This window comes from Hyposmocoma kahamanoa, unplaced genomic scaffold (genome assembly GCF_003589595.1).
Source record: "Hyposmocoma kahamanoa isolate Upper Pololo Valley unplaced genomic scaffold, ASM358959v1 62, whole genome shotgun sequence".
NCBI lineage: Eukaryota > Metazoa > Arthropoda > Insecta > Lepidoptera > Cosmopterigidae > Hyposmocoma > Hyposmocoma kahamanoa.
Genome location: NW_020653850.1, coordinates 11165976 through 11185363, shown reverse-complemented (window position 1 = coordinate 11185363; position 19388 = coordinate 11165976). Strand labels below are relative to the sequence as shown.

The window sequence follows — 19388 nt, the reverse complement described above, 5'->3', positions numbered from 1 at the left end:
TGTACGCAATCTAAATCCGGAAAAATAGTTTCATTTCCTATGTGTAACAATCGCGAAAACCTAAGAACTCGATTTATGTAACTGCATTGAACAAAAAAACTTGTTGAAAGAATAAATCAAACATTTTCAAAAGCAAACAAAAGAAATAATGGAATAATTATAACTTTTTTATTAAAAAAAAACGACCTCAAGAGTTTGTGGAATTACACCAATTGGCCAAGTTTTATTGAAATCGGTTAACGGAAAGTAGGTTGGAAATCCAAACCCCTAATTTCCCATGCTTAAAGGAGGAATATTTTTTGAAATTTGAATGGGACCACTACTATTGAAGGAATTCCTTTTCGAACAAAAAAGAATCATCAAAACCTAGTCAGAATTGTCGGAGTACCCACAAAAAAATTCAGTTGAATTGAAAACCTCCTCTTTTTTTGAAGTCGGTTAACAAACATGTGTCGCGCCGTGAGTCTACATAAGGATACATTTGTTTGTTGCACAAGTACTGTATTTCTATAATGGTACAATGAAACTGGGTACAAAAATGCCAAAAAATTCACACCAAGCATAATTCCTCACTAAATTATCCACCATTTCAACCCTCTGCATCGCACCCCGGCAGAAGTTCTTTGCGAAATGTCTACAGTGATTCCACGCATACAAACGACGTCTTCAAAGTACCATTATTATGACTTCTGCACATTCCTTTACGATCGACTGCTGTAGAAATTTTACTGATAACGATCGGTTTTGAATATTGCGTTTGGTAATATTAGAAAAATAAGTTAAACAAAATTGTTTTCGGAAATGAAACTATTTTTCCGGATTTAAATCGCGTATATTTGTTTTTTCAAACAAACCGACGTTTCGGGCCCTTAAAGGTCCCATGGTCACGGTTGACTGAGGTGGTACAGTCATCAACCAAAATTGTTATCACAAATACTTCTCATTAATGTTCTATTACAACCTGTTATGTACGAGTTATTAAAATTCTAAATCACATAAGGTGCCTATTTCTCAAGAGATATTTTATACGAGAAGCTTACTTGTTTACAAATAATTTTAGTTTAGTCAAACAAAAATGTATCGAAAAATATTTGTTAAAATACGCGTAGGTCAAGATTTGTTGAAGATGAGTTCTAATTATAAAGGTTCTTTTTACCGTTCAGGTAAAAGCAAAGTATCTATTAAGTAAACAACAAACGTTACAATGTTGATTATACAGGTTTCTTACCACGGTATGAGGTATTTTAAGAGCCATGGTCAAACCGTGGAACATGTAACCATTCTGAAATATCGTGAAAATAAAAATGTCATAACAAAGATAACAAAAAAGGTAACAAACCTGCAATTAGTGATAATCATTTAGGGAATAAACAATACAACTTTAATCTACATTTCAATGTAGTTTATCATTTTTATTTGTATGATTGCATGTAGTTACTGGTGAATGTGTACGAATCGTACAAATCATAAAAATAATAAAAAATAAAACAAACGTACAGGTGGGCTCTGAAGCGGCTTCAATACCTTCAGTGGGGTCTAACCGCTTCGCGCGCCGGCCGTGCTTGCTGTTATTGTGGACGAACATATTGTCCGATATTGCGAGGAGTGGACCGTCTACCATTACTTGTGTTGATATCACCACCTGAGAGAAAAGAGAGTTGACATAAAAGAATATATCTTTGTTACTCATATAAAAGGTGATATACAAAAAGTAAAACAAATACAAAATTTCGACAGTATTGAGTGGCTCATGTTATTTTAAATTTATTCTACGAAGACTGAGCCTCTATAATGAACTGGGAGACGTTTGGCGCTTGCGACTGGTTTAATTATTTCACATCTAGTATGGCAAATTTTATGTAGCCTTTATCTATCACAAGGAGATAAAACTTTTTGTATAAACATATTTTCACTATCTCTGTAATCTCATGGTACCTAGAGAAAAAATCTTGTTACCAAATTCAGAAATAATCTTATAAATATGCAATGAAAGAGACCTGAGCCAACCGAAACTGTCACCCAAAATTCATGGCGTCGCTTTGTTTACAGCCCTCCAAGTTCAAGATCATCGACTACGCTTCAAAGTACGCTCACCAAAAATAAAACCCTCTATTCTACGGCTACGCGCGCCTATATTTCACACTGACTCCCGCATTCCGACACACACATTGACAGTATCGAAAGGGAGAGTCCCTTGGGAGGTGGAGCCAATGTCTCGGGACCGAAATGGACGAAACTCTTCCAATAGGTATGCAAGGAAGTGCATTGTGTGTGCGTATGTGTGATGGAGTAAGTGATGTGGGTGGCCGTGTGATAGGCGGGCGAGCGATCGTTTTTTTAAAGAACTGTACTTACGTTTTAGGGGGTGGCTTTTAAGGATTTGTGTGTCATTCTGTTTTGCCATTTTTCTAAAATATTTTTTTCGTTTTGGTAACAAGAATTGAATTTTTATTTGCAGAGCAAGTAATATAATAACTATTATAAAATAACTATTGAATCTAAATAAACTATATATTACAAAGTATAAATACAATTTACAAGATTTCTCAAACGAATTTTTGAAAATAGCTTTCCTGGCGAAAACTCAAATACGCTTATACAAGAATAGTTCAGTAAAGGGAACGGCATCTCAAAATGCACACGAAACAGTATTCGATAGAGAATGCACTATTTCGATTCCTCCACCTATAAATACAAACTTATATTGTACCTATATTTTCTTACCCTTGAACGCTAGGAAGCGACCACTGAATTATTCAATGACACACAGAAAGCCCAAATATAGACATAACTACACGCATATGTTGACATTCACTTAGTGCGCACGTAAGTCGGCAATATGTATATTACAATAAGTACTATATTGGAGTGGATCGGGCAAGAGAACACGTAAGACAAATATGTCTTAGCCAACTGTGGAAGTAAATTTGTACTCATAAGTTGAGTGTGAATGCAACTTTCAGCTTGTATTAGGGCTGCCGTTAATTAGTTACTGTGTATTGTGTTTGTACATAAAAGCCATTATTTTGTTTTAAAGTATGAATTAAGTGAACAATTTACTGTCACGTAAAGCCTAAAATTTTACATAGTACCAAACAAAACATCCTTGGTTTAAATTTATGAGTCACGGTAATAATATAAGCAATTAATTACACATTGAATATATCAGTACAAAGAGTCTTCAAAATTTGTTTTGACGCAAGGAATACCACACGAAAACCACACTTAGAACAGAAAACTAGAATTTTCTATAATCTTTTTTCTGACGAATTTTATCTTGTCTTTATTATATTATATAATTCAATCAAAAGGGCAACAAATTTATTTTGAATTTTAAATAAAAAGCAGAGCAAGAATAGTTCGGATGAAAGTAAATAAATAAACTCGTATAAATAAATTTAATTTCATCCCTCCCCTAAATTGGAGGCGCTTCAAATATTCAAGAGTCGTGAACGCAACCCTTCCTTCAGTTAAGGGTGATACACCAGACGGAATGAGGTAAGTGACAGGAAATAGCGTTTTAGAAAATTGAATTAAAATTGCGTAATTATAAACAGAGTCATATCTGAATGTATTGTATATAAGTGTCAGGCTTATTTGTTACAAAAAAAAAGAAAACATTTACATAGCGTTCGTATTTGCAGTTTTAATAAGTATCTTATTTATTTTAACTTGTAATCATAAAAAAAGAATACTAACCCATGCAGGGTTAGTATTCTTTTTTTATGATACGAAGCGACGGAACCAACAAGTCATGCGCCTGGTGGTAAGCTTCACGCCAGTCCATAACAGTTACGGTGCTGCTTAAAGAGCACCGGACCTCAAAGCGCACCGTCACTGCGCCCATCACCCTGAGACATAAGTTGAAAAGTCCCATGTGCCTATAATTTCACAAGTACCCTTACCATTCTAAACCTGAACGCAGTAATGCTTGCATTACTGCTTGACGGTAGAAATAGGTAAGGTGGCATTATTACCTTGGATGAATCCTTTCATAAGGAGCTCTACTGCTAATACTACGTAGATTAACAAAAGTTATTTGATGTCCAGATTTAATTTTACTAAAGGTTTAATTAGTATGAGAATTACTAATTTTCCAAACATTCAGAATTATATTAGGGGTTAAAGTATGAAATTGCCGTTTTATTGCAATAGGTTCTTTGAATTTTCATAGAATCTTCATGGTTTGAGGTTTTCGAATGAAACTTTTTTCAAATGGTTTCTGTGATTTTTTTTTTTTAAATTTGAAACATTTGAATATCGACTTTCAATTGTTTTTGTTATTCAATTTAGACAAGAAAGATGGATACTGCGAAAATTCGAGTGATTTTTGAATACGAGTTCCGACGCGGAACTAACGCGGCAGAAACAGTCCGCAATATCAATGCTGCGTTTGGAGAGGGGTCTACTAATGAACGCACCGTGCGATTTTGGTTTAAACGCTTTCGTGATGGAAATTTCGACTTAAAGAACGAGCCACGAGGAAGACCGCCCACACAGGTGAATAACGATGAATTAAGAGAGATAGTGGAAGCCGATCCTAGTCAAACTACCCAGGAATTAGCGGTATGGTTTAACGTTACCTTACCCACAATATTGACTCACTTGCGTCAAATCAATAAAATAAAAAAATACGAAAAATGGGTGCCTCATGATTTGACTGATCTGCAGAAAGAAACGCGTGTTGAAACTTGTGTTGCCTTGTTGAACCGGTACAGAAATGAAGGAATATTGGATCGAATTGTAACATGTGATGAAAAGTGGATTCTTTATGATAACCGGAAAAGAAAAATCCAATGGCTGACCCCAGGTCAAATGCCACAACAGTGTCCTAAAGCAAAACTTACCAATAAAAAGGTAATGGTAACTGTTTGGTGGTCTCAGCATGGTGTTATTCACTATAGTTTTATCCGATCTGGTCAAGCAATAACGGCAGATGTCTATTGTGCCGAACTCCGAACCATGTTGACAAAACTAGCAGTAAAACAGCCCCGACTCATGAATCGATCTTCACCATTATTGCTCCACGACAACGCAAGACCTCACACAGCACGAGAAACCATTTTGACCCTTCAGGAACTGCAGTTAGAAACCATTCGTCATCCTCCGTATTCACCAGACCTTGCTCCAACGGACTACCATTTTTTTCGTGATTTGGACAATTATCTACGTGACAAGAAGTTTTCTTCCCAGGAGGCAGTACAAAATGCTTTCACACAGTTTGTTTAGTCTAGATCGTCGGAGTTCTATCGCAAAGGCATTAATAACCTTCCCATTAGATGGCAGCAATGTATAGATAATAATGGCAACTATTTTGATTAAATAAATTTGTTAAAAATTTAAAAAATAAACAATTTAGATTTTCAGTACAAATCGGAAATTTCATACTTTAACCCCTATTATTTAGCAGAAACGCAACTACATGAGCTGCTGTTTAGGAAGAAAGTTATCGACATTAAATTAGTAAATCAAACATTATTTACAGTTACCGATTCGATTGTTAATATATCATGATTCATAAACATTGATTTAGATCAATAGAGTTGCATATATCATAACTTTTATTATTTAAAAAAATTCCGTAGTGTGGTATCATAAAATAATATAATATTATTAAAAGAAAAATAGTCAAACTCTACATCTTATAACTTGATCTACAACCCGATGACGACACAGACAGACTCGTGTACCGAGGTCGGCAATTTTTCGTCTACTCTAGTACACAGAACAGTATACCTGTCAGCAGTGGAACGCGGAAATGCAGAAACGTAAAAGGAGATTTTTTTGATTACGGATGGAAATACAGTCTTAAGAAAATACGAACATTAGCTAACTGGCTAAGTGCGGTGGCCCCGGCATAGCAACAGACATTGGTTCGAGTAGGTACAGTCAGATCGAAGGAGTTTTACTTCATGCTATTCGGTCTTTGTATCATTAATAACAAACTAATGGCAGTATTCTCAGAAAAAATACTTTTTTTTATGATACCAAGTGAGGACGAACAAATTTGGTGTTAAGGGACACGCTTGTCTATAAAAAAATGGCAGTTGCAGTGTTCTGAGCTTTTGTAGCCTGCCTCTGTGACCGAACGGTTCCCATGCCGGACTGCCACGCAGAGGTCCCAGGTTCGATTCCCGGGCCAGAGGAATATTTGTATGTCCTACATTTATTTCTCTCATGAGTTTGGGTGTAATTTGTGGTTGTCTATGTGTGTTCATGGCACCTGTGACACAAGGTTATTGCGGGGCTATGTTGAATGTGTGCGTTATTATATATTATTATTATTTATAATGTGAAGTGACGGGACGGACAAGTCGTGCGCCCGATTGTAAGCGGTCCTGTCCATAACAGTTGTAGTGCCACTCAGTGCTTCCAACCGCGAAGATCTGAGAGGCACTGCCACCGCGCCCGTCATCCTGAGACATAAGTTGACTAGCCCCATGTGCCTGTAATTTTACCAGCACACTTACCCTTCAAAACCGAAATACAGTAATGCTCACATTACTGCTTGGCGGCAGAAATAGGTAAGTTGGCAGTGTTTACCTCGACGAACTCTTTTACAAGGAGCTTTTTACCACGATATTCATAATTAATCCATGATATCTATTATATGTTTTACTATGACAACATGATATTCAATATATAAACATTAGTTTAATTGCTAATTAAATTATTATTTTTTATTTAGATTCAGAAATATCATCGAAAACTTACCTGGAACCTTCTCATATCCCTCGGATTGCCGGCATTCTTCAAACAATTTTGATTGCACTTAAGAAAGAATTTGAGAAAAAATCTGGAACAAACAAAAACGTTGTTTTTATTTATACAGGATGCGTTTAAAAGTTTGAAATATGTATGCAAGTTGCTCGTAAATGCGTGTGAAGTGATAATGGGGCGTAAGTGACGCGGACGTATAAATCAGTTTATATTCGACGACTGTTCCCTATTAGCTTTATATTGGCTGTATTAATTGCTATGGGATTGGTTATTGATGGTTGAAATTTTGTTTACTGTTATTTACAGAGACGCAATTTTGTGAACGCTTTGTTGGTTTCTGTTGATTGTGAAAGTTAGGTGTCCTTAAATAACAGTAATTTTTTTAAATAAAAACTTAAAACATTATAGGGAGTAATATTAATTACCTACTTTGGTAAATAGGTTATGTACTTTACCTCATCATCCTGAACCGATATTGAATTCCATGAGTATCTAATGCTACCTCAACTAGTAAGTTCTGTGAACTTTCTCCGACATTTGCCTTTTTTTTAAATATCTAGTGACGAGACGAACAAGTTGTGCACCTGATGCTAAGCTACATGCCATCTGTGAGAAATCTATGTAAGTTTTTTCACAGGTTAGAGTCTTCTTATTAATAATTATGACAAATTAGTGGACAGTAATTTCACAAAAAAAAAAATAATACTAAGTAACTGGACGAACGAAACCGTGTGCCTAATAGTAGGCGATACGTCTGTCCATAACAGTTGCAGTGCCACTCAGAGCTTTAGATCGCACAGATCTAAGGGGCACTGCCACTGCGCCCGTCACCCTGAGACATACGTTGACAAGTCCCATGTGGCTGTAATTTCACCTTGTCTTTTCATATAACAAAAGCAACACAAACATTCATAGCCCCGGGCTAGGGAAACCCTGTATAGCGGGTGCCATGGACACACACGTCGACAACCACAATTACACCCAAAACTCACGAGAGAAATAAATGTAGGCCATACAAATATTTCTCCTGGTCCGGGAATCGAACCCGCGACCTATGCGTGACAGTTCAGCATGGTAACCGTTCAGCCACGGAGGCATTTAATATGATACGTTTCTTCAACGTGCTCGTAATGTTTGCTTTTCTATTGGACAAAGATATCGCAAAGAGTGTTTGATTTTTGCCATATTACACTACGTATGGGATGCAAGAAAGGAATGGTACCGGGAAATTTCTTTCGTGTACATCTCCATACTCTTGTAGTACTACGTCCAGCGTACCCCGGGCAATTATCGGCGAGTATTTTACGCGGATTGGTAAAGCTTTCACCACGATGGCAAGCACTACAGTATATGCCATCGATACAATAAGAAGCCACACAAACAAATTACTTTCCGGCCTAGTCCTCGAAACCCAAATGAAAAATTAATTTTCCACTATACGAAAAATATATTTTGTATCGCAAAGTAATTTTTTTTTTAATACCAACTGACGAGGCGAACATGTCGTGCGCCTGATGGTAAGCTACACGCCTGTCCATAACAGTTGCAGTGCCATTCAGAGATGTAAATCGCAAAGATCTGAGGGACAGTGCCGCTGTGCCCGTCACTCTGAGACATAAGTTGACAAGTCCCATGTGCATCTACTTTCACCGGCACCCTTGCCCTTCAAAACCGGAACACAGTAATGCTGATGATGACTGTTTGGCGCCAGAATTAGGTAAGGAGGCACTACATTTTAAATATTTGACCATGGCAAAAATACCATCTAGCCAAATAGTCTGCTCCTTTTGTTTTGTGTTTAACTCTTTTTATTCCGTTTTAAAAAGTTACATATATTCATAATATATTTGTAAAGTTATTTATAAAGTTTCCATGCATTTATTGAGAAAAGCTCTATATAAACCTTGATGGAAACAGCAACTGTGTGATCATTTTCATGCTCTCGCTTCTTATTCATGCTCGTTCAGCAATTGCTTACAGCCTGGACTTTGACAATAATATACTTACTTCTTTGAGCGCTACAGCATGCAATAAATATCAGAAATCCAGGCCCCACGGCGGATACCAAACCTTCAACGTATGAGACAACCTTTTTTCCAACTAGGCTATTTAGCTAGGCTATATATATTAGTGGTTTATTGTTTTATGTGTGATATAAAAAGATGTGGCCAACTTCGTGTTATACAATAGATTGTCAAAATTAGAAAAAATCCAAACTTCAAAACATATCCTCAAAATTTAATTAAATCGTTTTTTGTTTTTATTTACAAATCCCCTTCAATCATAACTAAGACCAAAACAAGTTTCACACTTCACACTGCTAGCATCTGTTTCCACTTTAAACGCTCGGCATCGGAACGTCATTAGGCGTAATTTGTTTCCCATGTTCCGGAATTTGTACTTTCCGCCCTTCCAAAGAATCTTCCAGTTTTTGCTGTCGTGGCCATTATAAGAGTGTTAAGTTATACGACTTTTTTGTTTGTTCTTAATGGAGTGAAGACTTGCTCACTTTCAAAGTTTTAAACTGCTAAATTGCTTTCACTTTTTTTACGAAACAAGGGATTTAAAACTTTAGTTCTATAACTACAAACATCTTACAATGCAAGATTTTCAAACAGTATAAATTTTTAATATCGCCAAAACAACTGAAGGAAAAAGAAATTTTTCAACGCAACGTCAAAACAGTGAAATGGAATCAAACAGTTTTGAGCAAAAAGTCTATCGGGCCAACTATCGACATATCCGATTACGCACAATAGCTGAACTTTACTATTTTATCTCGACAATTTTGACACTGCAATGTGAACCTTTTCCATTTACTGTTAGAGTGGGGATGGAGCGCAGAATAAAGTTGGGATTGTTCAGCGTAGGATGGTGCGAGCGATCACGATGAATGCTTGGACAGAAATATTTTACATAGCTCGCGGCGTCGGCGATGCCACGCCGAATATTGCTGTGCCAACTGACATGGATTCATATAGAGCTAGTATTTCACCCGCAATAAGGGCTTCGGACAAGAAATACTGTAAATACCAGTACATTTAAAAATGTATTACATATATACAATCACGTAGATACAATGTTAATGTTATTGTATTTAACCAAGGTTTTAACTTTGAAATAAAGCATTAAAACTTACATAACAAAAACTTTCTGATTGGGAATCACTTAAAGAATGAATAGTAAAGTCTATATCTGTATAATATCTATATTCATCCAATCCGTATCCATATTATTCGAGTTCTTTAGAAAAAATAAGATTTCGGGTTCTTACAGGCCTTATAATCACGGCTTACAAGAGCCTGAAACGTTGGTTTATTTCAAAAAATCATACATGCGCGATTTAGATCCGAAAAAAAAATGTTTTATTTCCGTGTCTCTTTAAGAGGAAATCCATTTCCAGCAGGAGGATGTATATGGCTTACTGTATATAGCATGCTGGTGGTAATAACCGCTCTATGCCAACATTAAAAGCTATCCGGGGAGGAGGTGCGCGAACGTATTTGTGGAGCCCGCGGCACCGCGCATCTGTTCCCGTATTATTTATGTTAAACACCTTATGTCACAATATTCCGAGTTAGCAGTTTACCGGCTGTCAAACGACACCTAGCTTTGGCCCTGAATGTGGATTTTCTAGGAAACTTGATATAATTATTCTTTAATGAAATTTACATATTTTACATTACAGCTATTGACCTTGGTAGGTCAATGATTGCAGCGATAAAATTGTCATATGACTACGGAAATGTTTATGGTTCTACAAGAGATGCATATGACTTCAATCAGATATTTTGGTATTCCAATCCAAAAGTTAAGAACATAATTTACTTCACTCTGTTAAGTGGTGATTTACAGTGACAAATACAATTACTTAAGTCTCGACAAACACAACTCATCGGCTGAACACAATGACTTAATGAACCCATGCCAATAAGTTTATTTGCCTATCACCATGGGAGTGGTATGCATCTTGAGTATTCAACGTATTTGGTATAGAGTAAGACTTAAATCTAAATCCATATCACTTACAAATAACAATCGTCGCATATTCCAGGCGTAAGGCGTAGCCCTATGACTAACGTAAGAAAAAAAAATGTAATGTGCATAATAAACATCTGATTACATGTCATATTGTAATGAGCAAAAATAATACAATTTTGTTACCTGACCCAAATGTTCCCTACGTGAAATATTTTATTACCACATAAATTCCAGAGAGCCATAAAGTTCATCGACCTTTGAATTTTCGACCCCTGGCCATCTTTAAGCAGCACCATTAATATTGGCGAGGGTGTGCTGACAGGGACAATCCTTGGATATCAGTACCCCGTTTTCTTTGTCGAGAAGCAAAATTATGACCAAAAGGTTCTAAATACGATGTATGAGGATACAGAGGTTTTATTACTTAGTGGGCGATTTGGATAAAAATTACCTGTGGTTATGCTATAGGTGGATATAGTAAAATACTCTAGGGGGTTATTTTGCTCACATATTTTCGTAATTTTTGTTAGTAGATTTGGGACTTAGGCACACATGATACTTAAAAATTGGTTCCATGTACAGAGTGTTTTTTTTTAACGGGGACATTATTAGGAAATCCGAAACCATGGAAAATAGAAGAAAACTGTTTTTTCCATTAAGTTTTTTTGTGAAAACAATTTTGGCATAGTCAATTTTTTGGTCAAGCGTGAGTTGTCCATAAAAATGAATAAAATTAATCAAAAATTTTTTTAGTGCTAATCAACTTGGCTTTTGTGAAGGGATCATTTCATTTATGGGACGAAAAAAATCGGGACAGCCGAAGTTCGTCAAATTTCATAAAATATTTTTCATACAAAATGACTACAATGAATTACTTTTTTTTGTGATAATAGACTCAGTTTCTTATACGTATGATTTCATAGTATGGGCAGATAAAAATCGGGACATCAAACGTTGGTAAAATTCAATAAAAAGTTTTTTTCATACAAAACGAATAACATTCTGTTAAATTTGTTCTGTGTCGATTATTTTCTTCCAATATAATAAAATCATTATTATAAGAAATGATGTTTATCGGCATTAAGAAAAAATTTGTCAATTTCATTCACATGTATTCTTAATTTCTAAGTCACATTTTTGCTATAGATAAATGTTCACACCGGCAAAGCGTCTCGACAGCCGTTAATTTATCTGACTCTACAAGCGATTTACGATCGTTTGCATGCATCCTAATGTTTACTACGATAATAAACTTCGAAATCACTTGAAGCCTATTGCTAATGACTTACATTCAAACATATCGGATTCTTAACTTTTCGCCATTGTTACACATTGGAAATAAAATTACTTTTCGGATCTAATTAACTGGTAACAGCAGTAACCATGGGACCTGTGAAGGATCCGAAACGTTAAATAAATAATCCGAAAAGATAAATATACACTGTTTAGATCGGAAAAATACTATTTTTAATTAAAATGCATTAAAAAAAATGTATGGATGCTTGTTTGTCCTGTACGCATTCCATTGTTATTCTTCTGATTGCAATAAAATGTTCGTGAGTTGTTGTGCCTACCTCCTAAATGTTTCAAAAGTGTTAGCACCCACTGCTAGAAACGGTTTTCCTCTAAGGAGATGGTTAAGGTCCACCATGCAGGCCTAATGCGGATTGGAGACTTGAAACATTTTTAGTTGCATTGGAATACATGGTAGCGTACATGGCTTTTCGTATTACAGTATATCTCCCAAGGAAAGATAAGTTCTATGTACCTAATTCATCTTGAGTTAGGTACGCTTTTTTAAAGGGCATAAACGACTCAAATACCATACACAGTGTGTCCCCTCGAAGCAACGATTGAAACATGCTTCTCCAGCTACAATAGTTTAAGTCGTTAAAAAAGCGTATTTAGTATATCTACTGGGGGATGAATTAGGTACGGATTTTCGCAAGAAATGTTCGAAAGAAAGCGAGAGTTTTCGTTTGGGAAAATAATGTTGTCAAATTGAGAACCTGCTCCTTTTTTGAAGTCGGTTAAAAATGAAAGCGACCCACACTAATAGAGTCAAAAGATCATGATCACATCAAACAAAAGGGGACACTTTGTCTTCCTACATAACTAAAAACCTTTAACCTCACAGTTCGTCGGCTGAACACAACGACCAAATCAAACCTTCCCAATAAAGTTACCTATACGAAATTTACCTATCGCATCACCGAGAAAGGAAAGTATTTCGTCGTAAAGACTACCCCTGCGAAGGGATGAATTTCGCGGGGGTAATACATCCCCCATGCGAGGAACTCCTAGCCGTGAGGGTACGTTTGAGTTCACAAAGCGCACGTGGTGCTTATAGTTTAGTCGAAATGTTTCTTCTTGAGACTTCATAGTTGCATTCATTGGTTCCACGTGCGTATTTATATATGAATTAGCTGGTGCCCGCGACTTTGTCTGCGTAAAATAAGTATTTCAAGTAGCCTACTGCACTATACTAATTTTCATAATTTATTGGTTCTCCATATAAACTTTCACCTAGGTAGGTACACTCAAGAGCACATCAAGCTTGATACTTTGAACTTTGAATCGTTCTTATTGTAAGCGGCTTAGAGTTGTGTTTAAATCTTAAGTGTCAAGCTTAACGTGCACTTGACACTATACAGGGTAATAAGAACTGTCCAATGTACAAAGTGACAAGCTGGACGTGCTCTTGACTGTACCATCTATCTTTATACCAAAATACGTCAATATTGGTTCCGCGTGAAAATGTAACAGAAAGAGTTACTTTCGCATTTATAATATTAGTAATAGATTTTGGTATTTGGAACATATTTTTTTACTACTACGGAAAGATCTCGTATTAATTTTATGCCAATAAATTCATGTCATTGGCTATTCCTTTTATTACCTAATGCAAATCAACGACATTCCATAAATCGAATCTGCACATTACGTTATACTTAAGTATTTACGTTAATTGTTTCTGTGGTCGTAAAATCATAGGCTTTTATAGTAGGTAGGCGGTTAGTAAAGATATAAGTCTACGTGACTGTGTGTATAAGTCTGTGGCACCCGCACTAGTCGATGAAAAAATCCACTACGGCATTAAGTCGCGGTGGAGGTAGGCTGCCCTCTTTCAAGTCAGAACACTTGAACACCTCCGCCCCGCCTCACGCCACCCGCCCTACTCTGTTTATGTGTATCGGACATTTTTGAGGGTCTTTTTCGTATTCAAAAATAGATCAAAAACAATTTAAATAGATAAAATATACAAAGACAATAAATTAAAAGACAAGTACATCTGTCTTAGGCAAAACTTTGTGGTTTTTATTGTTTTATGGTAAGACTTTCAGACAAAGCTCTACATTCTATTCAGTAGCCATAAAAATGCAACAGCATATCTAAATCTAAATAAAGTTATACATAAAAAAAGAATTAATAACCAAAAGAACGAATTCGAATATCGAACGATCACTGACAACAAGCGGTCTTATAACTTTTCCCTTTTAACCTTTCCCCCGCCGTCGCACCCCGAGCACCCGAGCGCGCTCCCTCGGGAGGCGGTCCCCGGGGCTGAGCGACTCCCCGCGCGACGCCCGACTCCCCGCCACTCAATACCGACACGCCATGCGGACGACATAGAATAAACATGTCAGATTCGACTATATTATTATCGTTGTTTTCAGTTACATTTTTTTTTTTCAAATATATATATCGTAATTTGGAATTCTGTCTTATAATACTGGCATTGTTAATTAAAACGAGATTGTCTCTTAAGTATTTTAAATATCATATTTTAATCACCATAGAAGTATCTATTAGGTTATCTTATAAAAGTACGTGACCGATTTTGAAACTATTTATTTGATTTCCACTCCTTGATTGTGTTAACTTGATACACAATTCTTTAGACAAGTAATAACCACATAACAAGCAACTCTTTGATAGGGAACAAGTGTCAACCGTGACCATGACCATTTATCTGTAAAGAGCCGAAATGTTAGTGTTTGATAAAACAAATATATCCGATTTAGATCTAAAAAAAATTGTTTTATTTCCAAAGGGAATAAGTTTTTGGATATACTTACTTAACTATACTTCTATATTCATTAAACTCATTATCACAATCTCAAGAAGGAGAAGCTGAAGTAAGAGTACTAATGCAAAGCTTGATAGCCAAAAACTTTATTCACTTCCATGACAACTTAAAAATCTATCGCTATAAACTTTTGCGCCTTAAAAATAACAAAAAATAGGAGCAACTAACAAACAATTTATGTAGAAATAATTAAAGTAGGTCGTTGTGGAAATCACTACAGTAAAAGGCGCTAGTTCAGCATACATTCCGTGGTTGGCCACGACGTTAGTATTCCGCCAGGATTCTATAAAAAGTGTGACCGAAAAAAACATTCTGCTTTGAGAAATTTTAGATCATAATACCAAAGTATTAATGTCTATTCCCTGGACATATTCCCAGCTCTGCAAAAGAACTGAAACTGACCATAACGTTTATTAAATCCTCTATCATTTAATCTTTGGTTACATGCGACGGGCCGCAACAGCCCAGGTTTCGACTTTGTTTTTCCGCGTGTGCCTATATCAGGCGTTAATATTTCAACCTGCACCAAATCTAAGGGTTAACTCCTCGAATGTAAACAGGGTGAACAATCTCGCCTTCTATTGTGATGCATTTAAATATATATTGTACATTTAACAATATACTTCACCTTACCAATGCGTAGCTCTTCATGATATCATTTGTTAATGTGATAATACTTTTAAGCATTAGAAAATAAGACCTTTTGGAACAATTTTCGAAAGTTAGCTTCTCAAATATTATATAATAAACAACCACTTCGACTCTCGATGCCGTTGGTTTTATTTACAAAGTTTTTAAAACATGGAGATCGTAGTTTGGATTTTTGCCTTATAATATTAACATTGCTAAGTATACCATTTAAGGTATCTTAATCGAAATTGCAAATGCAATCCTACGTAAACGTATTTATGAATGAATAAACTCTGTGTTTATTTTAATAAGGTACATCGTAAAGGACCTCTTAGCTTTGTAGCAAAGTAAATATTTCGTGTTACCTATTCTTGGTCGAACGGCGTTATTCCGCGGTATTTTTGCCTTCACCAATAGAAAGGATTGAATGCAGAGATTGCTAGAGGGGTTATACGAAAGATTTTATTTCAGTATACCACGCTTTTGTAGTGTAAGATTTCTTCGGTAATATAATTTTGTAGAAAAAGCAAAAAGTGATTAAGGATAATTCTCTTGTAGAGTTATTGGGTTTTCATTATTATTACACATTGAAAATAATTTCGTTTTCCAATTTCGCCTACATTTGTTGTTAAAAATATTTTATTAACCTTTGTACTTTCTAAAGGGCGATATTATTAGGTGCGCTAAAGTTCCAAATCGAAAGAAGCTTGGATGAACTTATTCCGATACTGATTAATAAATCCAAGGAATTAAGGAATAGAATAATTTTACGGCTCTAAATCCCGTATTTTTGTTTTTGCCGTTATTCGGGACCATAGGACATGTAAAGAGTCCGAAACATTGGTTTCTTTGAAAAAACAAATGTACGCGATTTAAATCCAAACAAATAATAGCTTCAGTTCCAATATTTTCTGGTATTTTGAATTATTCAAAAAATTCAAAAATACCTTGAATTGCTTTATTTAAATTGCAATAGGTAGATAATATAAAAAAAAAATACGAATTAATAATAAACCAAATACAGAGAACTATAAAGTACATTGACCTTGTTGACATTCTGCCACAGCTCGTAATGGTTGGGAACACACTCCATTTACCAAACCAACACGTGCATGAGCAAAAGCGATGATTAAAATATTTACATTTACATTCATACTATCTTCAAATATTTCACATTATATAATAAGTGATAATAAGTCCATAAGTGATAATTTAACTTCTTTATTTTATAAATATTGACGTACTAATTTTACCAGTATCACGTCTATACATTAAATTGAAGTGTTACATAGATGTGTAACAATTCAATTTAATGTGTGATTTTTTGTAATTATTTTTTTAGAATAATACCAACTACCTGGTCTCAAACTAGGGAATTCCCTATACTATGAGTGCCAGAGTAGCGTAATTCACTTCACAGTATATTCAGAAACACCCAGATTAAAACCAAATCGGAAAATGAAACAATTTTTTTTTTTTCAAACAAATCAACGTTTCGGACCCTTTCCACGTTTCCACGTGACCCATGGCCACGGTTGACACCTGTTCCTATTTGTAATAATCGTGAAAACTTAAATATAAATGAAAAAGTTCTATTTCCAAATTGGTCCTACCGGGAATCGAATCCGTGATCACCTCGTCCAGCGACCATAGTGCAAACCGTTGGGCCACCGAGGTCATCAACAACAATATAATAACTATGAATACAAAGACAGCCTTTAACTACCTCTGTGGTCGAACGGTTATCATACTGGACTGCCACGCAGAGGTTCCGGGTTCGATTCCCGGGCCGGATGAAAATATATGCATGGCCTACATTTATTTCACTCGTGAGTTTGGGTATAATTTGTGGTTGTTGTCTATGTGTAAGCCCATGGTACCCGCGATACAGGGTTTTCCTAGTGTGGGGCTATGAGTGTGGGTGTTATTATTATTATTATTATTTATTTTTTTATTAAAGATCGAGCACAAAGAAAGTTCTTTCAATCTGACAAGACACGAACCTGCGTTTGTGCCATACCAGGGCTACCTCTACCATTTAAGAGTCTATATAAACTCAAATGACTTTTGTTGATTCCGCATAACAGTGAAAGGTGTTGAATCATTTTGGAAAAAATATATAGTAGAATTGAGGATATACATTGATTACTATATGGTGTGTATACAGGGTTCCTAAAAATATCACGCTAGAAAAAAAAACACAAACTTACTTCGAAATTTTACTTTTTACTTTACCTATAGATACCAATTATTTTTTGTATATCAACTGAACTAAATGAAACACGTATACTATACGACACACATTTTTCAAATAGCTTTAATTTCGTTTATAAAAAAATAAATTCTGAAATAAAAGCCAGATTCCTGCCGCTCGACCCAAAAAAATGGGAAAATGTTTGATTCGAGCTGAGATAGTATCGACACTTAAGCTACAGATCGGAACAGTAAACCTTACGAATTTGTCTATGCGTTTGTTACAGATATTTGTTTTTCGATTCAATGGATTTTTTGCCGTAGCGCCATCTGTGAGAAATCTATGTAAGTTTTTTCACAGGTTAGAGTCTTCTTATTAATAATTATGACAAATTAGTGGACAGTAATTTCACAAAAAAAAAAATATAATACTAAGTAACTGGACGAACGAAACCGTGTGCCTAATAGTAGGCGATACGTCTGTCCATAACGGTTGCAGTGCCACTCAGAATTTAAATCATAAAGATCTGAGGGGCACTGCCACTGCGCCCAACGCTCTGAGACATAAGTTAACAAGTCCCATGTACCTGTAACTTCACCAGCACTCAGACCCTTCGAAACCGGAACGCAGAAATGCTCACATTACTTTTTGGCGGCAGAAATAAGTAAGGTGGCATGGCTTCCCTAGACGAACTCTTTCACAAGGAGCTCTACTGCTACTTAATAAAACATCATGATATTCATTACAATCAATACTAAAACAACGGAATACTTCCAAACGTAATCAACAATAATCCACACAAATATCACAGCTGGACATGTACATCAAACGGTAAACATAAAGCGCAGTTTTTCGTGGTAGTGAGTAAAGGAGGACAGGGTATCGCGGGCGACGCAGCATCCCAGTTGCCATGGCAACGCGATAAAACCTCGCCTTTTCATAGCCCTCCTGGTAGTATATGGTGAAATTGGAGATACTAACTGCATTTTAGTGTTGTGTGTACAGTTTTATTATTACAATTTACACAGGGTGACTTCACACCCGTCGGTATACAGGAATACGTAGAAAATAATTGGTGCCCAAGTCTTCTGTCTGTGTAGAATACTTACTTCGAGTAGCCTACTGTACGACTTACTTGAGAAATTATTGGTTCTCCATACAAATTTTATCCCGTATTTCACCCCCTTTTAAGATTTATTTTTCTGACAAAAGTAGCCTATGTCCTTCTCCTAAGTCCCACCTATCGCTACACCAAAATTCATCAAATTTGATTCAGCGGTTTATGCGCAAAAACGTAACAGACAGAGTTACTTTCGCATTTATAACATTAAATTCGGATTCAATTTGATCAATTTCAACGTATCATTGAAATTACCAATCGCGTTGCTTTACCTGATTTCCATTTCCAGACTATTTCTACAAACAGTGTGACTTATTCGGCGCTGAATATTTTAACTTAATAATACCGGGGGTAAAGTATGAAATTGCCGTTTCAAAGTTCTCGCCATTTTGATATAAAATAAAGTATTTTTAGTGTAAGTTACAAAAAGTCTTTTTAAGTCTTTTTTTAGTGTAAGATTCAAATTGTAAACTTTTTCTGATAAACTAGTTGTATCAGCATTCATTTGTTTTCATTTTGGTAACTTTTGCATTCGCTTTGATATCAAACATAGATCGCACTGAGTCCTCGAACCCTGACGTTGGCGGAATCGTCCCTCAAAACAACGGAGCCATATCAATATAAAACTTGACTTGATAGGTACTGCTAATATT

General features: G+C 35.8%; 1 protein-coding gene across 1 annotated transcript in view; it reads right to left on the bottom strand.

The window, feature by feature from the left end:
* LOC113229770 (transcription factor collier) overlaps positions 1-19388 on the bottom strand; it is a 74603-nt gene that overhangs the window by 3583 nt on the left and 51632 nt on the right. The window contains exons 7-9 of the mRNA XM_026463453.1: positions 9637-9743; positions 6715-6796; positions 1498-1642 (exon numbers count right to left, since the gene is read on the bottom strand). Coding sequence (XP_026319238.1) covers positions 1498-1642; positions 6715-6796; positions 9637-9743 — 334 coding nt within the window. The remainder of the gene's footprint in view (positions 1-1497; positions 1643-6714; positions 6797-9636; positions 9744-19388) is intronic.